The sequence below is a fragment of the Sebastes umbrosus genome, chromosome 6 (genome assembly GCF_015220745.1).
Source record: "Sebastes umbrosus isolate fSebUmb1 chromosome 6, fSebUmb1.pri, whole genome shotgun sequence".
Lineage (NCBI taxonomy): Eukaryota > Metazoa > Chordata > Actinopteri > Perciformes > Sebastidae > Sebastes > Sebastes umbrosus.
The window spans coordinates 24,118,338-24,137,305 of NC_051274.1; the positions used below are offsets into that span (position 1 = coordinate 24,118,338).

General features: G+C 41.8%; 1 protein-coding gene across 4 annotated transcripts in view; it reads left to right on the top strand.

Annotated features, from left to right (window-relative positions):
* Nucleotides 1-18,968, top strand: part of cpne5a (copine Va) — a 112,595-nt gene that overhangs the window by 33,941 nt on the left and 59,686 nt on the right. For 3 of the 4 annotated variants that reach the window (XM_037772779.1, XM_037772780.1, XM_037772777.1), the window contains 6 exons: nucleotides 3,589-3,629; nucleotides 4,342-4,388; nucleotides 11,034-11,137; nucleotides 12,263-12,302; nucleotides 13,250-13,264; nucleotides 13,421-13,497. In XM_037772779.1, coding sequence (XP_037628707.1) covers nucleotides 3,589-3,629; nucleotides 4,342-4,388; nucleotides 11,034-11,137; nucleotides 12,263-12,302; nucleotides 13,250-13,264; nucleotides 13,421-13,497 — 324 coding nt within the window. The remainder of the gene's footprint in view (nucleotides 1-3,588; nucleotides 3,630-4,341; nucleotides 4,389-11,033; nucleotides 11,138-12,262; nucleotides 12,303-13,249; nucleotides 13,265-13,420; nucleotides 13,498-18,968) is intronic. The other variant, XM_037772778.1, reaches the window with a different exon arrangement.

Genomic DNA, 18,968 nt, shown 5'->3' on the forward strand with positions numbered 1-18,968 from the left:
ATTTTATTTCTTGTTGTTCCATTGTTTCTACATCTAATAACGCACTTCAAACTCTTCCCTCTCGTGGTAAAATATTAAATGCTCCAGTGACTTGAGGAGATTATTGCACTCAGAGTTTTAATGAAGGTGGAAAGATCAAGAGGAATAAGAAAAGAAGTGTTTGCCATTTTCATTCACGTATTTCAAATGAGACGGTCGTAGTAGAGATCACAAAAGTGCTACAGTATGAAAGAAGGCTGATGGATGAAAAGAAGCTGGATCTAATTACTTTTGTCCTACTTTCAATGAACTTTATCTCCATCAACAAACTTGTTCTACATCAGCTTTCGGGATAATGATCTTCTCTTATCCCACTGAGATTCGTAACGAGAAGGAGTTAACTTTTGAAATAGACAGCCTTACTTCAGTGAAAACAGGCGGATTATATGTGATGTTAATACCCATCCCGCGGCACCGTTGTGTGTTCTCTGGCCATGTGCACAGTAAGATGGCGGATTCATTTGCATTGCTGTATAAATCAGTATACTAATCATTTCTTCCTGGAACAGTAATGTTCTGCAAGAGCAAAGTGACGTTCAGCAACTCAAATGAAGGCTTGTTTTCTACAGTAACGTTGTGTAAATTGGGAATAGGATGTTCCTTTTTTTCCATGTGGCACTGAGAGACGGGATGAGCTGATGGACAAGCTAATTGTCGGAGGCTAATGGATGCCAGACGGTTACAGGTGGATACAAAGAGGTAGTTAGTCACGGATGGCTTTGTTACCTCCAATGATAATTACACTGACAATGTTCCAACTGAAGTCAGGTCAGCCCAGGGCTAATACCCAACGAAGCTGCATCTATCATCCCCCCACATATCCCTGTGATAGAAGATTTTGTGTCCAGGAATGCAGAAATAAATGTACATGAGTGATGCCCTGTTGCTTGGATTCAGTTCTGAAACCTCATCTATATTCATTGAAATCCTGCTGCACCCTAAAGGGATGAGGATTGTTCTTGAACGGCACGTAAGTTATTTATTGCCACTGCTCACAATCAGGAAGCAGAAACAAGACATATTTATAGGTTATTGCATATGCTAATGAGATCATTGAAACCATCTGGAAAATGTCTCATCTAAAATGTTGCGTTAGGTGATTGATGATAGGACTCATTTGTAGCACTGTCTTATGTTTTAAAAGCTTTGTTAGATCTTGCATGGTGACAAAAGGAAATACTAAAGGGAATTACTTGAGTTGTTGGAGGAAACTTCCCACCGTCTCCCAAAAAAAAACACACAAAATCCAGTCTGGCAGAGGCCAAAAATAAAGATTGAAAGAGTAATAGTAATGCTGATTGCGGCTTTTATCCTGAACGAGTCAATGAGCCAATCGGAGTGTGTGGCGGCTTGAAAAGGTGTTGGATGATGATCAACGTCGGGGAACTAGATATAGCAAGGCTGTGCTTTTATTTTAGGGTTTAGAGGATTTAGCGTGTGGGAAATGCTGTTAGGTATCCTGGCATGCCTGTTTTCTTTGATGGTGGTTCAAATTGAGGGAGTCTGAATGAGTATGACTTACGTACCCATACTGCTGCATCAGACTGATACTCATAACATTATGAACACATGGGACTCTCTTTTGCAGGATGGAAGCTACACAAGCTTTGAATCTAACCTTGCTCATGGATGCATGCTGATGAACCAGTTCGATGTATTGATCCATGTTGCTGTAAACAATGAAATAAATCCTCATATGTAGTCTGTACTGTGGCTCGTTGCTTTCTGCCCTGAGGCCGGAGTCACCAGGATAAAAACCGCTGGACTCCTCACCTTCACTCTGCAGTACTACTAAGCAGCTGATTACGTCACACTTTAGAAAACTCCAGAATGGCCTCCAGAATAGCCTACAATTTATTCAGATGAAAGTTGCTCATCTGGTGGTACATGGTAAGAGATTTTTTGACCCATATCACATATGCAATTTATGATTATTTTCATTATCAATTAATCTGCAAATTATTTTTTCTTGATTTATTTTTTTGTCAGTAAAATGAGCCGATAGTGACGTCTTCATGTTAATAGTTTTGTGTGACCAACAGTCCAAAATGCAAATAATTTATATCCAGTTTACTTTCTTACAAGACAAAGAAAAGCAGAAAATCTTCACATCTGAGAAGCTGCCATTTAAAATATTTACAATTTCTGCTTGAAAAATTACTTCAATTTTTGATAATTATGAATTATCAAAATAGTTGCAAATTAAAGTTTGCTGATCAGTTAAAGGAACCAAGTATAACATTTTGGGAGAATATTGTGTCTTCGTTAGAATAAGTCCTTCATATCTACATAGGGAGCGGGTCCTCTTCACGGAGTCCGACATGTTGCACCGCTTTATGGTCTATTTGACTCTAAATGGGACCATAATTTACTAAATGAACATCATGCTGCATTGAAGAAGACTTGAAACTAGCGATTGAGACCATAAACTCATGTTTACAATGTTTACTGAGGTAATAAATCAAGTGAGAAGTAGGCTCATTTTCTCATAGACTTCTACACAATCAGACTTCTTTTTGCAACCAGAGGAGTCGCCCCCTGCTGGCTATTAGAAAGAATGCAAGTTTAAGGCACTTCAGCATCGGCTTCACTTTTCAGACCCGGAGTTGGCCCACTGGTACTGAGACTTTTTGTAATTTGTTTTTGACATAATGGCTCAAATCATGATAATACAAAGAATAATTTCTGAATGTGCGTCATTTTCTTCATTGTATTTCTGTTGTTTCTGTGACCACTATATCAAAATTGCTGCACATCCTGTTGTTGTTCTTGTGGTCTTGTCAAAATGTTCTCCATCCTTTGCTGTGTGACATACAAGAGGCGGTCCATATAGCATATCAAAACTAAATCAACAGCCAGAGTATTTAAATCCCCATTGAAAAGCCAAGTTTAAGAGTACAGCACGTGTGACTATTTGTCACTTGTGTTCTGTTCATCGCTGCCATTATAACTGTTAACAAGTTACCTTCACAAAAGAGGTTATTCATTGTTTTTGGTACCGTCTGTTTGTTTGTTCTTTTGGTTCTAAGCAACATTTCTCAAAGCCCATCCTGTCTTTGTGAACATGAATCACTTTTATCCAAAGCTGAAAGCAATAGGCTAATGAACAAGTGCACATTCTTGAATTCTTTCAAGAATACTTAATTTTGAGGTGGACAGCTGTTGACATTTTTGCTCTTTTTTTTTTGAACCGCTACACTTACTGGAATTTAAAAAGCATCTGGCACATCGATGCCATGATTGTCTGCGGCCTTGGCGAAGGAATGCACGCACTCCGTAGTGGCAAACTGTTTTCACTGGTACCTGTGCACTGAGTCCTCTGTGTCTTGTCACTGAGCTTTAATGTGCTTACTGTACTGCTCACGTTTCTAAGGGAAAACTCAAGGACAGTATGGTTCAAGTGTGGTCTTGAATTACCATGCAATTATTTAGTAGCTCTTTGCAAATGGTATTTTTCCCAACTGTTACACAGCAGAAAATTCAAATTCAGTGAAATTAATTGGACTAAGAATTTCAATTTCAATGTGTGTCTGTTTCCTTCTCTTGCAGGGATCTTTTGGACCGAGACACTTTCTCCAAATCCGACCCGTGTAAGTTTTCAGCTTTTTATGATGCTAATTGCAGTTTAGCTGTTCCTAGCTCAGAATACGGTTCATTGACACCTCCTCTCCTTTTGCGAAGCTTTACTTTTTTATTTTTGCTGAGCCCAACTTTGATTCAGTTTACTCTGCTATTTCAAAGTGTTCCTTCAATAGCTGCATATCATTTGCACAGTAATGCGACAACCTTTCCTCACTGAGAGCTACAGAAAGTACCTTAATGCATGCAGGGCATAAACGGCAGCCTTTGAATACAAATGGGTATCTTTTGGTGGGGAACCGCCATAAAGGCATTTTCTTTGATACTCTCTGAAGGATTGAGGAGACATTTATCATAATAGGGAGGAGGTTCAAGCCCTTTGTGTAAATAAGCTACCGGGGAAATATCACACTGGGCCTGTTTTGTATTCGCCTGAAGATGAACCCTGGGAGATATGCCAGGTCACGTCATGTTCACCTGCCTCAGCTTCATTTGAAGTTGCAAAACCTAATGGGAATCAGGAGAATCCTACCGTTAAGAAATTGTATTTTGATTACACGGCTTAAATTGTGCTCCAGGAGCCTTCAATCTTGCTTCAGAGCTTTGTTCTTTGCATTTGAACATTATAACCAGAATTTGATGCAGCGCAGCATCATCAAGCTCGCCTCTTGACAATGTATTCCTCTGCTCTCTCTCTCTCCCTCCCCCCTCCTCTCTTCTCAGTGGTGGTGTTGTACACGCAGGGCGTCGAGTCCAAACAGTGGAGAGAGGTAAGACATCACAGCCGTCAACACAACTCAATCAGCCTGTCCGCTCTCGATGACAGCCCCGCTCTCTGTTTACACCCCCTCCCCTTCCTCCCCTGCTCTCCCTCAAGGTAAATGCTGTGAGTGCCAATCATTTGTAATTGATTGACCCTGCGAATATCCGAGCGCTGGTCAGCACTGTGTTAGCTGTGACTGATTAGCTGATTAAGGTGGCAGCTACTTGTATCAATAAAGATTTGCCTCTGCACCACTGGGCCTTAATTAGACCAGAGAGGCTGATAAAATAGAGGAGGGCAGAGATCATGGCAATGCAATGGATCCCTTTGGGATTTGCACCTGTAATCTCAATGGATGGACATACAGAGAAATGATAATTTAAACGATAACTGTGGTATTTTTCAACTTGGACCCTATTTTCCCATGTTTTTGCTTTTTAGTGATTAATGGGGACAACAATTTCAGAAATTAGTCCAGTATTGAAGGATAATGCTGTAACCATCAGCCGCGAAACGAGCTGCGAGGGCAAGTGAGCAGCGTTTTGACAGGCTCAGATTATTATTATAAGTGTCTGACAGCATTAGGGGAGCCCTACAGAGAAGTGAAGCTTTTATCTTACCTTTCGCTTGATCCCATCTGTTTGTTATTGTGTCCAAGTCCCGCTCAAGGAGAAATCTCGTTGTGAAATGTGAATATTCGTATTCTCTGGCTCAAATAAATATGGGCGACCATCGAATTCAGTGACCTCATCCACGTTGTTGATATCATCTAAATATTCAACCATGATATTTTTAGTTTGACGCAAAAACATGGGAAAATAAGGTCCAGGTTGAAAAATACCGAAGTTACCCTCTAGACTCTATCTCAATATTATATTGAGGGGAATATTTGTTAATTCAAGATTCTTTTTACACTCTGATAGTCTTTTGATCGAAGGCATCCCAACTGTTCTTTGTGAACATAATATTTTGCTTCTGCTTTCACACTCTGACTGAATAGGAGTGCTATGTTTATTGACTCCGCAGAGACCTTGGTGTCACGCTGGTGCATAGTGGTGTGACACAACAGATTTCGGGGTTGGAAACACTCGGCTCCAATACACAAATGTCTCAGTTATAATCTGTGTTTTGGTGGTCGTGGGCGCTTCAAAAGGGAGGAACATGGATTTCAACATAGATGAGACATTAAATCTTACCTTTACGTGGCAAAGCAACACACACACACGCACACGCACACGCACACGCACACACACACACACACACACACACACACACACACACACACACACACACACACACACACACACACTAATGTTTGACCTGCTATACTTGAGAGTACCATCACTGACATAATATATTGCCTAACCTTAATCATAACCATAGCCCAAACCTAAAACATAAAACCTAACCCTAAAACAAGGTCTTAAAGAGTAACTTTGGTATTTTTCCTGGACCTGGATCCTATTTTCCCATGTCTAAAGGACTAATAGGTACAACAACTTTTGAGATTGTATTGAGGGAGAACGCTGAGATGAGCTGCGAGGGCACATGAGCAGCGTCAGTGTAACGTTACATCCGCTTAAAGTGTTTGTTTTTGCCACTGACAGGCTCAGATTGTTATTATAAGTGTCTGACAACATTATGGAAAGGACCCTACAGAGAAACACAACATTTTTCTTTACCTTTTGCTTGATCCGGTCTGTTTGTTATTCCATCCAAGTCCCGCTCAAGGAGAAGTCTCGTTGTGAAATCTGAATATCGGGCAGCAACACATCCCACTCTTTACAGCATTCATCCTCTGTGGGCGCATACAGGGTCAAAGCGCCCACAGGAACCAGTCTCCCAAGCTTCGCGGCCTTGCAGCAGCTGGTTCACCCTCCTCTGACTGTTGCCCCTCTCTCTCTCCTCGTTCACTCTTCAATTTGTAGGAGCTCTTCGTCCGTATACTTTGGCTAAAATAAATATAGACAGCCATCGAATTCAAAGCCCTCATCTACATTGTTGAAATCATCTAAATATTCAGCCATGACATTGAAAATCCTTTAGATAACACTAAGCTACGCTTTCTGTACTCCAACACAACAAACTCTGCCGGCCGGCACTCACGTTTCTACCATGGTTGTATTCCACTATTCCACCGTTGCCTTCCGGCAACACGTCACCTTGCCAGATTTCAGAACGAGACTTCTCCTTGAGCGAAGTAATGTCAGACACTTATAATAACAATCGGAGCCTGTCATGGCAAAAACAAGCACATTTAGTGGACGTAAATTGTGCCAGGTTGCCCCCATAGGATTACAATGCAGCTCGAAAGCTCAATACTGGACCAATTTCAGAAATTGTTGTCCCCATTAGTCAGTCATTAGTCAGTCAGACACAAAAACATGAGAAAATAGGGTGCAGGTTGGAAAATAACAAGGTTATCCTTTAAACGATGTAGTTTGACATTTAAGATCGATACCACTCTCATGTCTGTACGGTAAATATGAGGCTAAATGAAGCAAAAAGACTGAAAGCAGGTAAAATATTTGCCCACCAGCACCTCTAAAGCTCACTTAGTAACATGTTGTAGTTAGTTAGTTAGTTTCATTCGTACGAGAACCGAAGTGTAAAAAACGACAAGTCACGGTTTTTCGGGGGTTGTGTGCCGTACTGTTTCTTGGCCGGGAGCTGTAACTTCGCGGAGTCTCTGCTGGTTGCGGATGAAGTGAGGACAGGCCAAGATGTCCTTGCTTTCAAAAAATGTCCTCAAGGTTTAAAACTCAAAGAACTGATCCTCCCAAAGATGGAAATACAACAACACACACATAGAAAGTGTATTGCATTTAAAACAAAGTGGATTCACAAGACAGTGTAGGTAACTTTTACAGTTTGTAACTCCTCTTTAGAACTGTTGTCCACTTAATCATTTTTGTTTTAATGTATCTGGGGTCATCTGTATGTCTGTATGTCTGTATTACTTGTCTGTGCTGTCACGTCTTGTGTGTGTTATGTGTCTGTGATGGTCATTTCTATGAACCTGACTGCATAATAAATTTCCCAGCAGGGACAATTAACATGAATGATTGACTGAATGATGGACTGGTTGTGTGTGTGATTGATTGTTTAATTGATTTTAACTGAGTGAGCTTTCATTGCTTTACATTAACTACATTTACTTGAACTTGGTGGCTGATTATAAGTTTTGCTCACTTGTATTTCAAGAGCGGTCAGCTGGCCTTGACTCACAGTAAAGCAAACTGTGGTGCTGGTAGCAACGCAGTGATATTCTGTTAGTAAAGCAGCCAGGGGAGTACAGTAGTTTTACTGATTAACATGCAAATGTAAACAAGCATCAAGTACAGTGTTCAGAGCCTCCTACACCTGTCACCTCTGGCTATAAGCAACGCCTCGAGTTTACAAACTGTGGGTGCAGCCTGAACGTCTCTCCCTGAATAGAGATACAGGCTTGTGTTTTCAGAGGCTTTGTGAGCAGCAGAGTCAAGCTGTGCAGAATTGATAAAAGCTAAGCGCCTCTTTTGCCCCTCTGTCATTTGCGTTTTTTGTTCTCCCCAGAGTACATACGGTTGGTCGGCGCACCTTTCACTTTGCCACCAGCTGTCTGTAATCCAATTACTCTTCTGCGGGACAAACGCCCCCAATCGGCTGCGAGTCATTCACATTCATCCATCAAGAGAATAATATGAAAATAGTTGGATAAATCGTATTTTGATTACAGGAGGATCGCCCCTCTTGAGACCTGTATCCCCAGCATCCGTAGTGGAATATATAAAACTGTAGCCTGCATCGTTTTGTTACCACAGGACTTTAAAGTCTTAATCTCCAACTCCCTCGTCTGTAATTACTCCTAGTGCATGACAGGTGTTCCTCTTCTTACCGCTTTCACTTAACTGAGCAGCTGACACAATATAACCTCCCTAAATTCAAGCAAAGCCCGGCCTTTCCGCTTCTAGTCAAACTCCGAGACGTTAATCTTTTTACCAAGATTAATTTTCTGACATTGCAGCTCACAATTTATCCTAGTTAGGGTCGTTGGAGGGGAGGAAGTGCACACTGCCAAATATCCCAGCAGCAGGATCCTTTTCTTGGGGGGGTTGACAGTTAATTGTAGTGCTTTGCAACTCCGGCTTTACAGGCCGACTGTGTACTTGCCAAGGTAGGAATAATTTGTCGGGTGGGAGATCTGTTATTTCCTCGGGTGGCTGTTCTTTGCTCCGGTGCGGATTCTTCTTCTTCTGTTAAGTTTGGCCCGAGACCAAATTGAATATGCGATTGGTTCCCTGCTGCCACATTCGGCTCCTATCATTGAAATAGGCTGCTGTTCGCTCTGTGGAGATTTCACCTCCTTCGCGTCTGCTGGAAGGGAGCTCTCACACTTTCTGACAGGGATGAAGAGGAAGAGCGAGAGGAGAGGTGCTGCCACACACAGTAGTTAAACTTTTATGGGCTTAGACACACTTTTATGTTGGATGGCAGGTTACACTTCAGCAAACCCACTCTCTCAAACTGTCATATGTTACGCACAAATCCATCTTGACTGTCTGTGCATTAGCATAGGCGTCCATCCGTTAAAAGTATCCTGCTGCCGCTGTAACGTTACTCAGTGTAGCTCCCTACTTTGAGTTTTACCCCCACTGGATGTAATCACAAAGGTGTTTGCCTGTAATCCTGCTGTTTCATCTCCTCATTAGGCCCTAACACTGCTATTATTAATTCACCATGTCAGTTTATGGTTACACTTTCTGTTATTTATGCAGCTCAACATCAGTTCTCTGACTTTGAATTATTCATTTTGGATACAATTAATGTGCTTGCGCGGGGGGTGCGAACACTTTGTGTGTCTGTTGATTTGTTTATCAGCACATCACCTCATCAGAAGGTCTTGCTCTGTGACGCTGACAAATCTGTTTTCAGCATCTGTGCTGGCGGGTTCCCATTTTCTTCTTAAAGGGATAGTTTCGGGTGTTTTGAAGTGGGGATGTATGAGGTACTTATCCATAATCAGTGTATTACTTAAAGTAGATGACAGTCTGCACGCCTCCAGCTTGGAGAAACAGACAGGAGTACCGACACCGGAGCAAAGCAATACAGTGCTGTGGACGGGAACGGCAGAAAAATGTATTTTAGCCACCCAAAAGAAAAATTATATCCGTTTAACTGTACGCTATATTTAGAATATTTTCCGGCAGGGACGTGAGCCTGCTGGCATTTGAGAGAGTATAGATAAGTTTTCACTTTCTGTTAGGCCACGGTATTCAATGTTACCGGCGTTACACGGTGGCTGGGCACACACTGATTACATTACGTACCCGCCGCCCTCACTGTCGTTTTGTTTTTATAAAAATAAAACCCATCTAGTTAATTTTTGCGTATCAGCGCTGTGTTATAAATACATAGTCGGACGACAAACGCTACAAACTGAAAGTGAAAGTGTCTGCTCTGTACGGAGTCTCAGCTCAGAGTAGCAGGAGTCAGATTTCACGCACACACACGGGACGAGAGAGAGTTGACTGACGAGACGATAGCGAAGGATTTGGTGTCAAAGCTAAAAGAAAAAAGTGCCTATTTGGCAATGCTTCGGATTTAAACCTTATGCTATAAGGGAACCATAACGTCAATGAGGCAAACGCCATGCGGAGGACGGAGCGGTCACAGCCGGTGTGCGCGGCGCAGCGGCGCCGGGTGGAAACATGCGGCCTCGCAGCAAAAGTTGGACCGGAGAGGCCAGACGGACAGACATCCAACGATAAAGATCAAGCGCCGTCTTTTCTTGTAAAATGTCTGGTGTAATCAGTAACACCGGTGTTGTCAAAAGTTTATTAACCGGTGGAAAATGTTTTACCGCGACATCCCTACTTTCAGTTCAGTTCCCCTTCGGAAAGGAGAAGGAAAGGGCTGTCTGACGGCAAGATAAAGCGGTGAAAATATTCGACATATACCGTAAACTTAAACGGATATCAATATATATTTTTTTTTTCGGTAAGCGTTTCATTTAGGTGGCTAAAATACAATTTTTCTGCTGCCCCCGTCCACAGCACTGTATTGCTTTGCTCTGGTGTCGGTACTCCTGATTGTTTCTCCAAACTGGGGGCGTGCAGACAGTCATCTACTGTAGATAATACACTGACTATGAATAAGCACCTCATACAACCTCACTTCAAAACACCAACTATCCCTTTAATGTCCGGGAACAGGACATAGTTTACCATCCTCCCATCATTTGTGCCAGTTCCCCTGTGTAAAGACAAAATGTGAAAGTCGCTATTTTTCTCTGCCTTCGTCTCGTCTCCTACGCCCTTTGTTTTGAAGTGTCTGTGAGAGCGACAGTGGCGTGAATGTGGTATTAATTAAATGAGTGTAATTGGACTCCATAAAGTATTTTCCTCAGGCTTATTTGTCCCCAACACAATGAGAAGAGGTGGACGAGAAGAGCTGACACTGTGCGATCACTGACTTCTGTTAATCAGATCTGAGCTTATCTGAAGCCGTGAATCCACACGGTTGGCGGGGGAAGATAGTGGGGGTGGGGCGAAGTCATAGAGCAGGAGATGTAGTTTCTGAGTGACTGCATGATGTGACGTGTCAAAGCTCTGAGCTCACTTATTCCTCTTCTGTCTTTTTTTTCCCTCCTTCTTTTCTGGTTCGGATCTAGTTTGGGAGAACAGAGGTGATAGACAACACGCTAAACCCAGACTTTGTCAGGAAGTACATCCTGGACTACTTCTTTGAGGAGAAGCAGAACCTTCGCTTTGACGTGTGAGTTATTCTGTTTGATCCGGTCCTCTTGGGACATACACACCGAGGTGTGTGCCGTCCTCTCCTAACTCAGGCCTCCAATTCTTCCTTTTATATCCACCACAAGCTCATATTCTCCCTCTTTCACTTCCCCCATCTATTGCTCCATCTTTCCTGTCTCTCACTTTCTCTCTTCCCTCCCTTGTCACCAGCTCGGCTCTCTCCTGAGGAATTATTCATCGGTGCAGTGTCTCAGTAGTCATTCGTTCGATGGGAGATTGGTATAAGGGTGATAAATATTTCATGTCAAGTTTTATCCTTAATCTCCCCGCTGCTAAGCAAAGCAAATGTCTGAAACCAAGTCACATAAAACTCACAAAGACCCCTTCCTCCTCCTCCTCCTCCTCCTCCTCCTCTTTCACATGCAGCTACCTTCCTCCTCTTGATGAGGTCAGCCTAGCAAAGAGGGTCAGGAAGGTGTAGTTTCATTTTGAGATCTCCCAGAACAGAGTCAGGATCATTTTCTCCACTCTTCCGCCCTCCTCCTCCTCCTCCAGCAGGACAGATTCTAAAAATTCGTCCTTTGTTTTTTTTCCTCCCTTCAAGCATGAAGTCCCCAGTGGACTTCAGTGATGTATCCAGGCCCGAGCTGCAGGTCTCTGAGGATTTTTAGACACTTAATGAATGAATTTGCTATCATGATTCGACTCTGGAACAGGAAAGGAGGGAGTGCATCCCCATCACAATTAGTGTTACTCATTTACATCTTTCTTTTATCACAGAGGTGGGAGCCGGGGCAGACTGAGGTTTAATTACTTTTACATTAAGTTTTGACTGGCAAATGCTGGAAACTTTCCCTGCATTGGTAGATTGTTTCAATACCATCCCCTAGGCATAGCACGGAAATTACATTCATAAACTATAGAATGACTTCCTTAATTAACTGTCACATTATTGCTTACGCTTTTTGTTTCATCGGCCATTCCCTTTTGGTCCTTCAATGACCCAGGTGTGTGATTGACAGGCAGAAAAATGTCCACGCTGCAGCCAGTCTGCTTTTATTAGAGTCGGTATTAATTTGTAAGGTCTCATGGTGTTTTGCCCACATCTTTGCCCCTGTGATTTGTGGTCTCTCTGTGATTTCAGGTATGATATTGATTCTAAAAGTCCAGATCTGGGAAAGCACGTAAGTGAAGAACTTTTATTTCATTTTCAGGTTTGGGAGTTCTGCTTTATATTTTATCCTGGAATTAGTTTGGATTGTTACCAGTGCATGTCTCTGATATGCAGGTTTTATGCAAACTAAAGTTTGTGGCATCTAAAAGCTCAAATATATTTTGAAATAATGAGTGAATTATATGCCAAAAATATTTCTTTACTTTCCATCTGCTTCAGTTTGTAAATGAGGTATTTTATCCCTCCAGAGCTCTAACAATCAGAGTTTAATTTGCATCTGGCATACCCTCATTACCTTTTTTTTATTTTTTTTAAATGAGGAATGAAGCGTTGCACATCATTATCAAAGCTTTTCAACACATTTCCCTGTGTGCTCTGTAGTGTTGTTTGCAATTTAGATTGCAATTTCCAAGATAGCACGCAGTTTTCAAAACAAAATACAATTATATATATATTTAAATAGTCTAAAACAGCAATTTATTGTAGAACATACATTCAGGTAAACAACTCATTTTGGGGAATGTATGTTAGTGTCGTCATTAATGCTGAAAGCTTTGATAAATAAACTCCTACTCATTCTATACAGACACGTACAGAATATATTTGAAGCACTTTGTTTGCATACTACCGAAATGTTCATCATTAATGATGCTTCTGTCATTGTGATGCTTTTATTGTGCTTTTGTGCTGCATGGTCTACACACAAACTGAATGAAACACCTTCTGCCTTCATTGCTTTTCATTTCTTACTTTTCTCTTCCTCTCTGAGACTCTTTACCCTCTGCTGTTCCCATTCTGCCTATCTGCTCTTTCACTTATCCACTTGCTGGCTATTCTTTTCTTGCACTTGGTTGATGACAGTCTGGTATTTGAGTCGTGTGCCTTCTGTTCCATGATATGCTCTGTTGTGTCACTGCTGCTGCCTGGTCTCTTTCTCCTCCTTCTCCACCCTGGAAGCCAACCGACTTTAACGTACGTGTCTGCTTCAGATAATTCATAACCGTACAATGCTCATATATCGATGCTGAACTCCTCACCGACTCTCCTTGTTACCCCCCGTGATCCACCTGAACGCCCCCATCCTACGCCTCTCTCCATCCCTCTTTATGCTCCCCTCCCCATTGGCAGGACTTCCTGGGACAGGTGCACTGTACGTTGGGAGAGATCGTGGGCTCGCCTGCCAGTCGCCTGGAGAAACCTCTCGGGTGAGTGTTCATTTGACTGCGTTAACAACAGAGCCAAGTGGAGGTTTTTCCTTTACTTATCCTCTCAAGGAGACAAATAGAACAATTATACCTTTGCAAACATGAGTTTTCAGATATTATCAGATAATGAAAACTCAGTGGCACCTCTCAAATGTGACATGGCTCTCCTGCTGGATTTCACACGTCGCAGCAAAGATGAGGCTGTGATGAATATGTCTGCCTTCTAGAGCCATCTGTATCGTACATTATACTGAAAGATTAGCCCCGTGTGCTTGGATGGGAATGGGTAATTGAACACGACCGGGGGCTTCCTCAACGCAATTACTGTCATTAGGGAGGCGATCTAGCACGGAGGAGCGGATTGAAGTCAGCGTGAGACACATGGCGCTATCAACTCCGCTTCAACGTAAATTGGGAAATATGAAGCCCTGAAGCTATTAGCTCCCACGGGACCTGTGCGCTGCTCTTTGAGTTATGTGTGTCTTTTTTGCCAGAGTGAGAAGGAGAGTTTGACGAAGCTTGTGTGTTGTGTGTGAGCCTGTGAAGTTGCAGCCTGCATGCCTCTAAGTGAAGTATGCTGGCCCTGGTAGCGGGGGGTTTGTGTGAGGGCTTTGGTGTCGACCATGAACTCTGCCAGGGACTGGTGGCGGTGGATTACAGAGCTCTGTGCCCTTCAGTGCTGAATAAGAGGATGAGCAGGATCAAGAGACAGTGTTCACCAGTGTGCTGTACACCAGGCTTCACAACTCACATCAGAGACAGGCAGAAGGCTCAGGAGCCCCAGGCAGACATGATGGACAAAGGTATTGATTCTGCAGCTTTGGCAGGCGGGGGGCACCTTGATCACCGTTGAGAGTCTGAGCTGATGCAACACCCAATTTAGCTGCAGAAGAGGGCGATGGTGATGATATGGTTGTCGGTACAGACCGCAGTTTCTAAGCTGAAGAAATGAGCCCTTATGAACACATTCACTTGTGCTGTTGTTAACTGTCCCAACAGCTTTTATCAGGAAGAAGCGATTCAGAAACACAGGAAATGTATTGGTTTCTTTTGATTTTCTGTTGCTGATGACATTCAGTTAAGGGTACACTTTTATTCAGCCCTGTCCTGTTTGAATAGCTAAACGGCATCCATGGGTAATGGAGTTTTCCTCGCCTCCTGTGATAGACGATAGCTCAGAAGTTGTTTAATGGCTGTGTGCTCCATTTCCTCGTCACGCGTCCTGAAGTGACAGTGCCTCTCCGGACCCGGAGCTCAGAGGAACGGCTCCCGCGGGGACTGAGGAAATCTGTTAGCCATGCTTAAACAAGCCCTCCCAAGGCACACTGCATCCAATGACCTGCTTAAGAAGCACATCAGCAGCCCTTTCCCTATTTTCCACACTTCATCTCTCATTTATTCTCTCTCCTTCCATCCACCAGATTTTTTTTTTTTTGCCTGACCCCCTTTCTCCTCTTTGTGTTTTCTATTTCTTTTTGTTCCCCAAAACCTCTCCCTCCCTCTCTCTCTCTTGTTCTGCCTTCATTTTGCTCCCTCATCCAACCAGCACACAAATAAAATGTGTACTACTATACTTTTTAAGGACATTTTACTGACTTCTTCTAGTCTTACAGCAATGTTAACCATAATCGCTACACGCCTCCTCATCCCCTACCCAAAAATAACCCGGTCATAATTTTAAGCTTAACCTCAAAGCCAAGTCTTAACCCGTCTGTCTGTCTATTTTTTTTTTACCTTGACCAAACCTCTGTGCCCAGATGGGTGGTGAGTCCACACATATCAAGGGATGGGACGATATACGATTTGATTGCAGATCGGGATAAAAAACACTCACAATGAGTTGATCGTGGTGAATTTCCATTATCGGGATAATCATGAATATCGACGTCACATGAGTGACTTGAAAAAACTGTCGAGCTCGCTATCATGTAGAAAAGAGAAAAATAGAGCCTGACTCACACAATGTTATCCTTTATTTTTACAGCGGGACCTATGATTTAGGATTACCTTATTTAAGATTATTTGATTTTCACTAAAAAGGATGTTCACTAAAAATAGACGTGTGTCATATCTATGATGCAACAAAAATATTAACACAATGTGAGCTAAAGTGATTCCAGTCTGTTTTAGTGCCATGTTAAGAGTTTTAAGCATATTTTGATGATTATTTGGATAATATCGCGAATCGCAAGTATTCTGGCCAGGATAATCGTGACATGAAATGTTCCTATTGTCTCATCAGAGTGTGTACCCACACTATGAAAAATAGATATCTTCAACCCTGTCTCCTAGAAAATGCAGTTATACAGTATGCTACAAATTTGCTTTCGCAAGTACATTTCAGAGGAAATGTAATTGCTGATGTTCGCAGGTGTCAACATGTCTTTGACTAAGAATATTTTTTTGCGGATACGTCCAGTGTGAACATTTTGCAGTGACATTAAACAGTTTGCAGATACAATATAACGTTCCATGTATTGAATAATAAACACGTAATCTGAGCGGCATTGTGTTGTTTTCAAAATTCATATGCCAATGCTGATTAGTTTTATATGAATGTAAGTTTAAGGAAACGAGGTTGAACATCATTTTGACTTCCTTTCACTCCCTGTAGTCTTACCATAATATCTATAAACAGATGTTCTGCATACAGTATGAATTCATATGATAGAAAATATCGAGGGCGCCTGGGTTAGCTCAGTTGGTAGAGCGGATGTCCATGTAACAAGACTTGGTCCTGACCGCGGTGGCCCGGGTTCGAATCCGGCCTGTGGCCCTTTCCGCATCCACTCTCTCTCTCCCCCCTTTCCAAGACTCTATCCACTGTCCTCTCAATGAAAATGGATAATGCCCCCAAAAAAATAATTAAAGAAAAAAAAAAAAATATCGAGTATCGTGATATTATGTTTTTCGATTCACAAAAACACTTTCAATTTTTAATTAAAAATGTACATGAAAAGATTAACTCAGTCAATACTTTCTTTCATTTTCAAAGAAATCCATCCACATTTTAATTTTTAACCCCTGCATCATGATACGTATCGTATCGCCAGATTCTTGCCAATGCACAGCCTTGAACTGATGGGTTCCGAAATTGGTCTTACCTTAACATGAACCATAAGCATATGCTTCCCAGACTTTATGCAAAACCTAAAGTAGCTATGGTTTTAATGAGTCTTAAAAATTCTACTTTGTGAAGACTGAATGTTGGAGTATATGTGCACAAAATATTCATCATGTTGTGATATTCCCTGTACCCACATTGTGCTGAATACACATTCACACCCACACACACTCATACACTCTTTCCCTTTCATGAAAGCAGAAACATAACCTGCTACTCGCGCTTGGCTTGATAATTTGCCTCTATTGTTTCTCAATTTTGTGTATGCTGTGCACATCGGGACAAACGTAATGTGCCTTATTTGTTTTGGGGTAAATAACAGGCCAGATGAGATGTATGGCTTTTCCCACATGCCTTTATTAAGACAGAAATGCATGCCTGTGGAGGTAATTTGAGCTATGAAGCACTGAACTGACACAGTGGTCCTTTCCGTTCTGTTTATAATCTGGTTTTAATGAGAAGCATGTATCAAAGTTATCGGTAGCTGAGGAAATGCAACGCCAAATGACTGACTGATGCAGGTGAATGCCATCGTTTTCCAGAAAAACAATGTCGGCTGCTCTCATGGCTGTGATTATGTGTGTAGCCTGTGGGAGGGAACCATACTACTGTATGGTTGTAGAGGTAACGTGATAATAGTCTTCATTATACAAATGGCAGTAACCTTTTCTGTTGGTATGTTAAATTATACCACACACTAGAGCATATGAACGCAGCACTACATTAGCATGTTAAACCCATTAGTCTATTGTAACGGTGCCATGCTGATGTGTGCTACACGCAGGAAATGAACCATATGCAAAATTACAATGACTTTCGTGGGTGTGCTGGCTGCACCCATGGGAGCCAAGGTAGGAGAGGGATTCGTAGAAATATAGAAAATAACATTAAAATTGTGCATGATGAATTGAATAGATTGAGAGCCATTCCTCAAGTCAAAGACTCACTTTTATATTATGGCTTTTTTTAAATGATTTAACTGTTATCAGGCCATTAAATAGATGTTATCAGTCGCTATAAGCAACATAGATGTGGGACATAAGGGGCCTACTATGTTGTGAAAGTGAAAGTGAAACTTAACTGAATGAAACGTCACGTTTTGAACACAAACAACAAGGCGTCTTTAGGTTTAGGCAACAAAACCACTTAGTTAAGTTTAGGGAAAAACATTGTGTTTTGGCTTAAAATAACTGTTTCAAAAGTGAAAGTGAAACGTATCATTTTTGAAGACAGACAACTACACGTTGTTGGTTTCACCCAGGAGGCATGTTTGCATCCTGTGTGAAAGCCCACCCCATATGGACTAGACTTCCGCTTCTGCTTTTATCATAGGTACTACGATCACCAGAGGTCGCTGTCGTGTTCTTTTATTCCTTCTTTCGATGATCTACCATGTGAATAGATGATAAAACCTACTAGTGGGTGTAGTAGGCCCCTATTGACCCACATCTATCGTGCTTATAGTGACCGATAACGCCTCTTTAATGGTCAGACAACAGTCTAATTGGCTGCTGTGGGAACCAAACCAACTTTAAAATGAATAATCTAGTCTTTCAGTTTTCTCTACAAAAAGCACCTTCTAGTTTACTTCATGTGACTTTTTAGCTCATGTAAGAGGTCAGCTACCATCTCTAGCTGCAGTTATAAGGAAAGATAGAAGAGCTCCATCCATACAGTAAGCTGAATGTATTTTTGTAGTCTGATACAGTAAGTTTACCACCAACGACTCTATCAATAGGAGGATATTTTGAAGTAAAATTCATGCTCTGCTATAATGTATCCTGCAATGTGTTCTGTTATCAGTGTGTCTGTATAGCTCCACGGAGGCTGAACCACACTGGTGCTCTGACTGCAAAACATCAAAGTCAAAGGCCGAGCAGATATTAGATTTAAATGAGCCCAGAGGTGGAACTAAAAAATGAAATGATTAAAAACAGATGAAAGTGCAGTTAAACTGATAAATTCTCTTGAATTTTTAACTTGTTTCGATAAAGACTTAATTTGATTAAAACATGACAGATTTGATAAAAGCACAGCCAACATTTGATCAAAATCACAAGGAGCTTGATTTGATAAACATATATATATATATTTTTAAATCACAGCTTTGCTGTTAATCATTTGTTTTCTCTGGTGTGGGATTTTACGTCTTAAAGGGATAGTTTGAGTGTTTTGAAGTGGGGTTGTATGAGGTATTTATCCATAGTCAGTGTACTACCTACAGTATATGACGGTCGGCACGGCCCCAGTTTGGAGAAGCAGACAGGAGTTACTGCATGGAAGCAAAGCAATACATGGGGAGCCGCAAAACTTATTTTAGCCACCTAAAAGAAAGGCCCACCTAAAA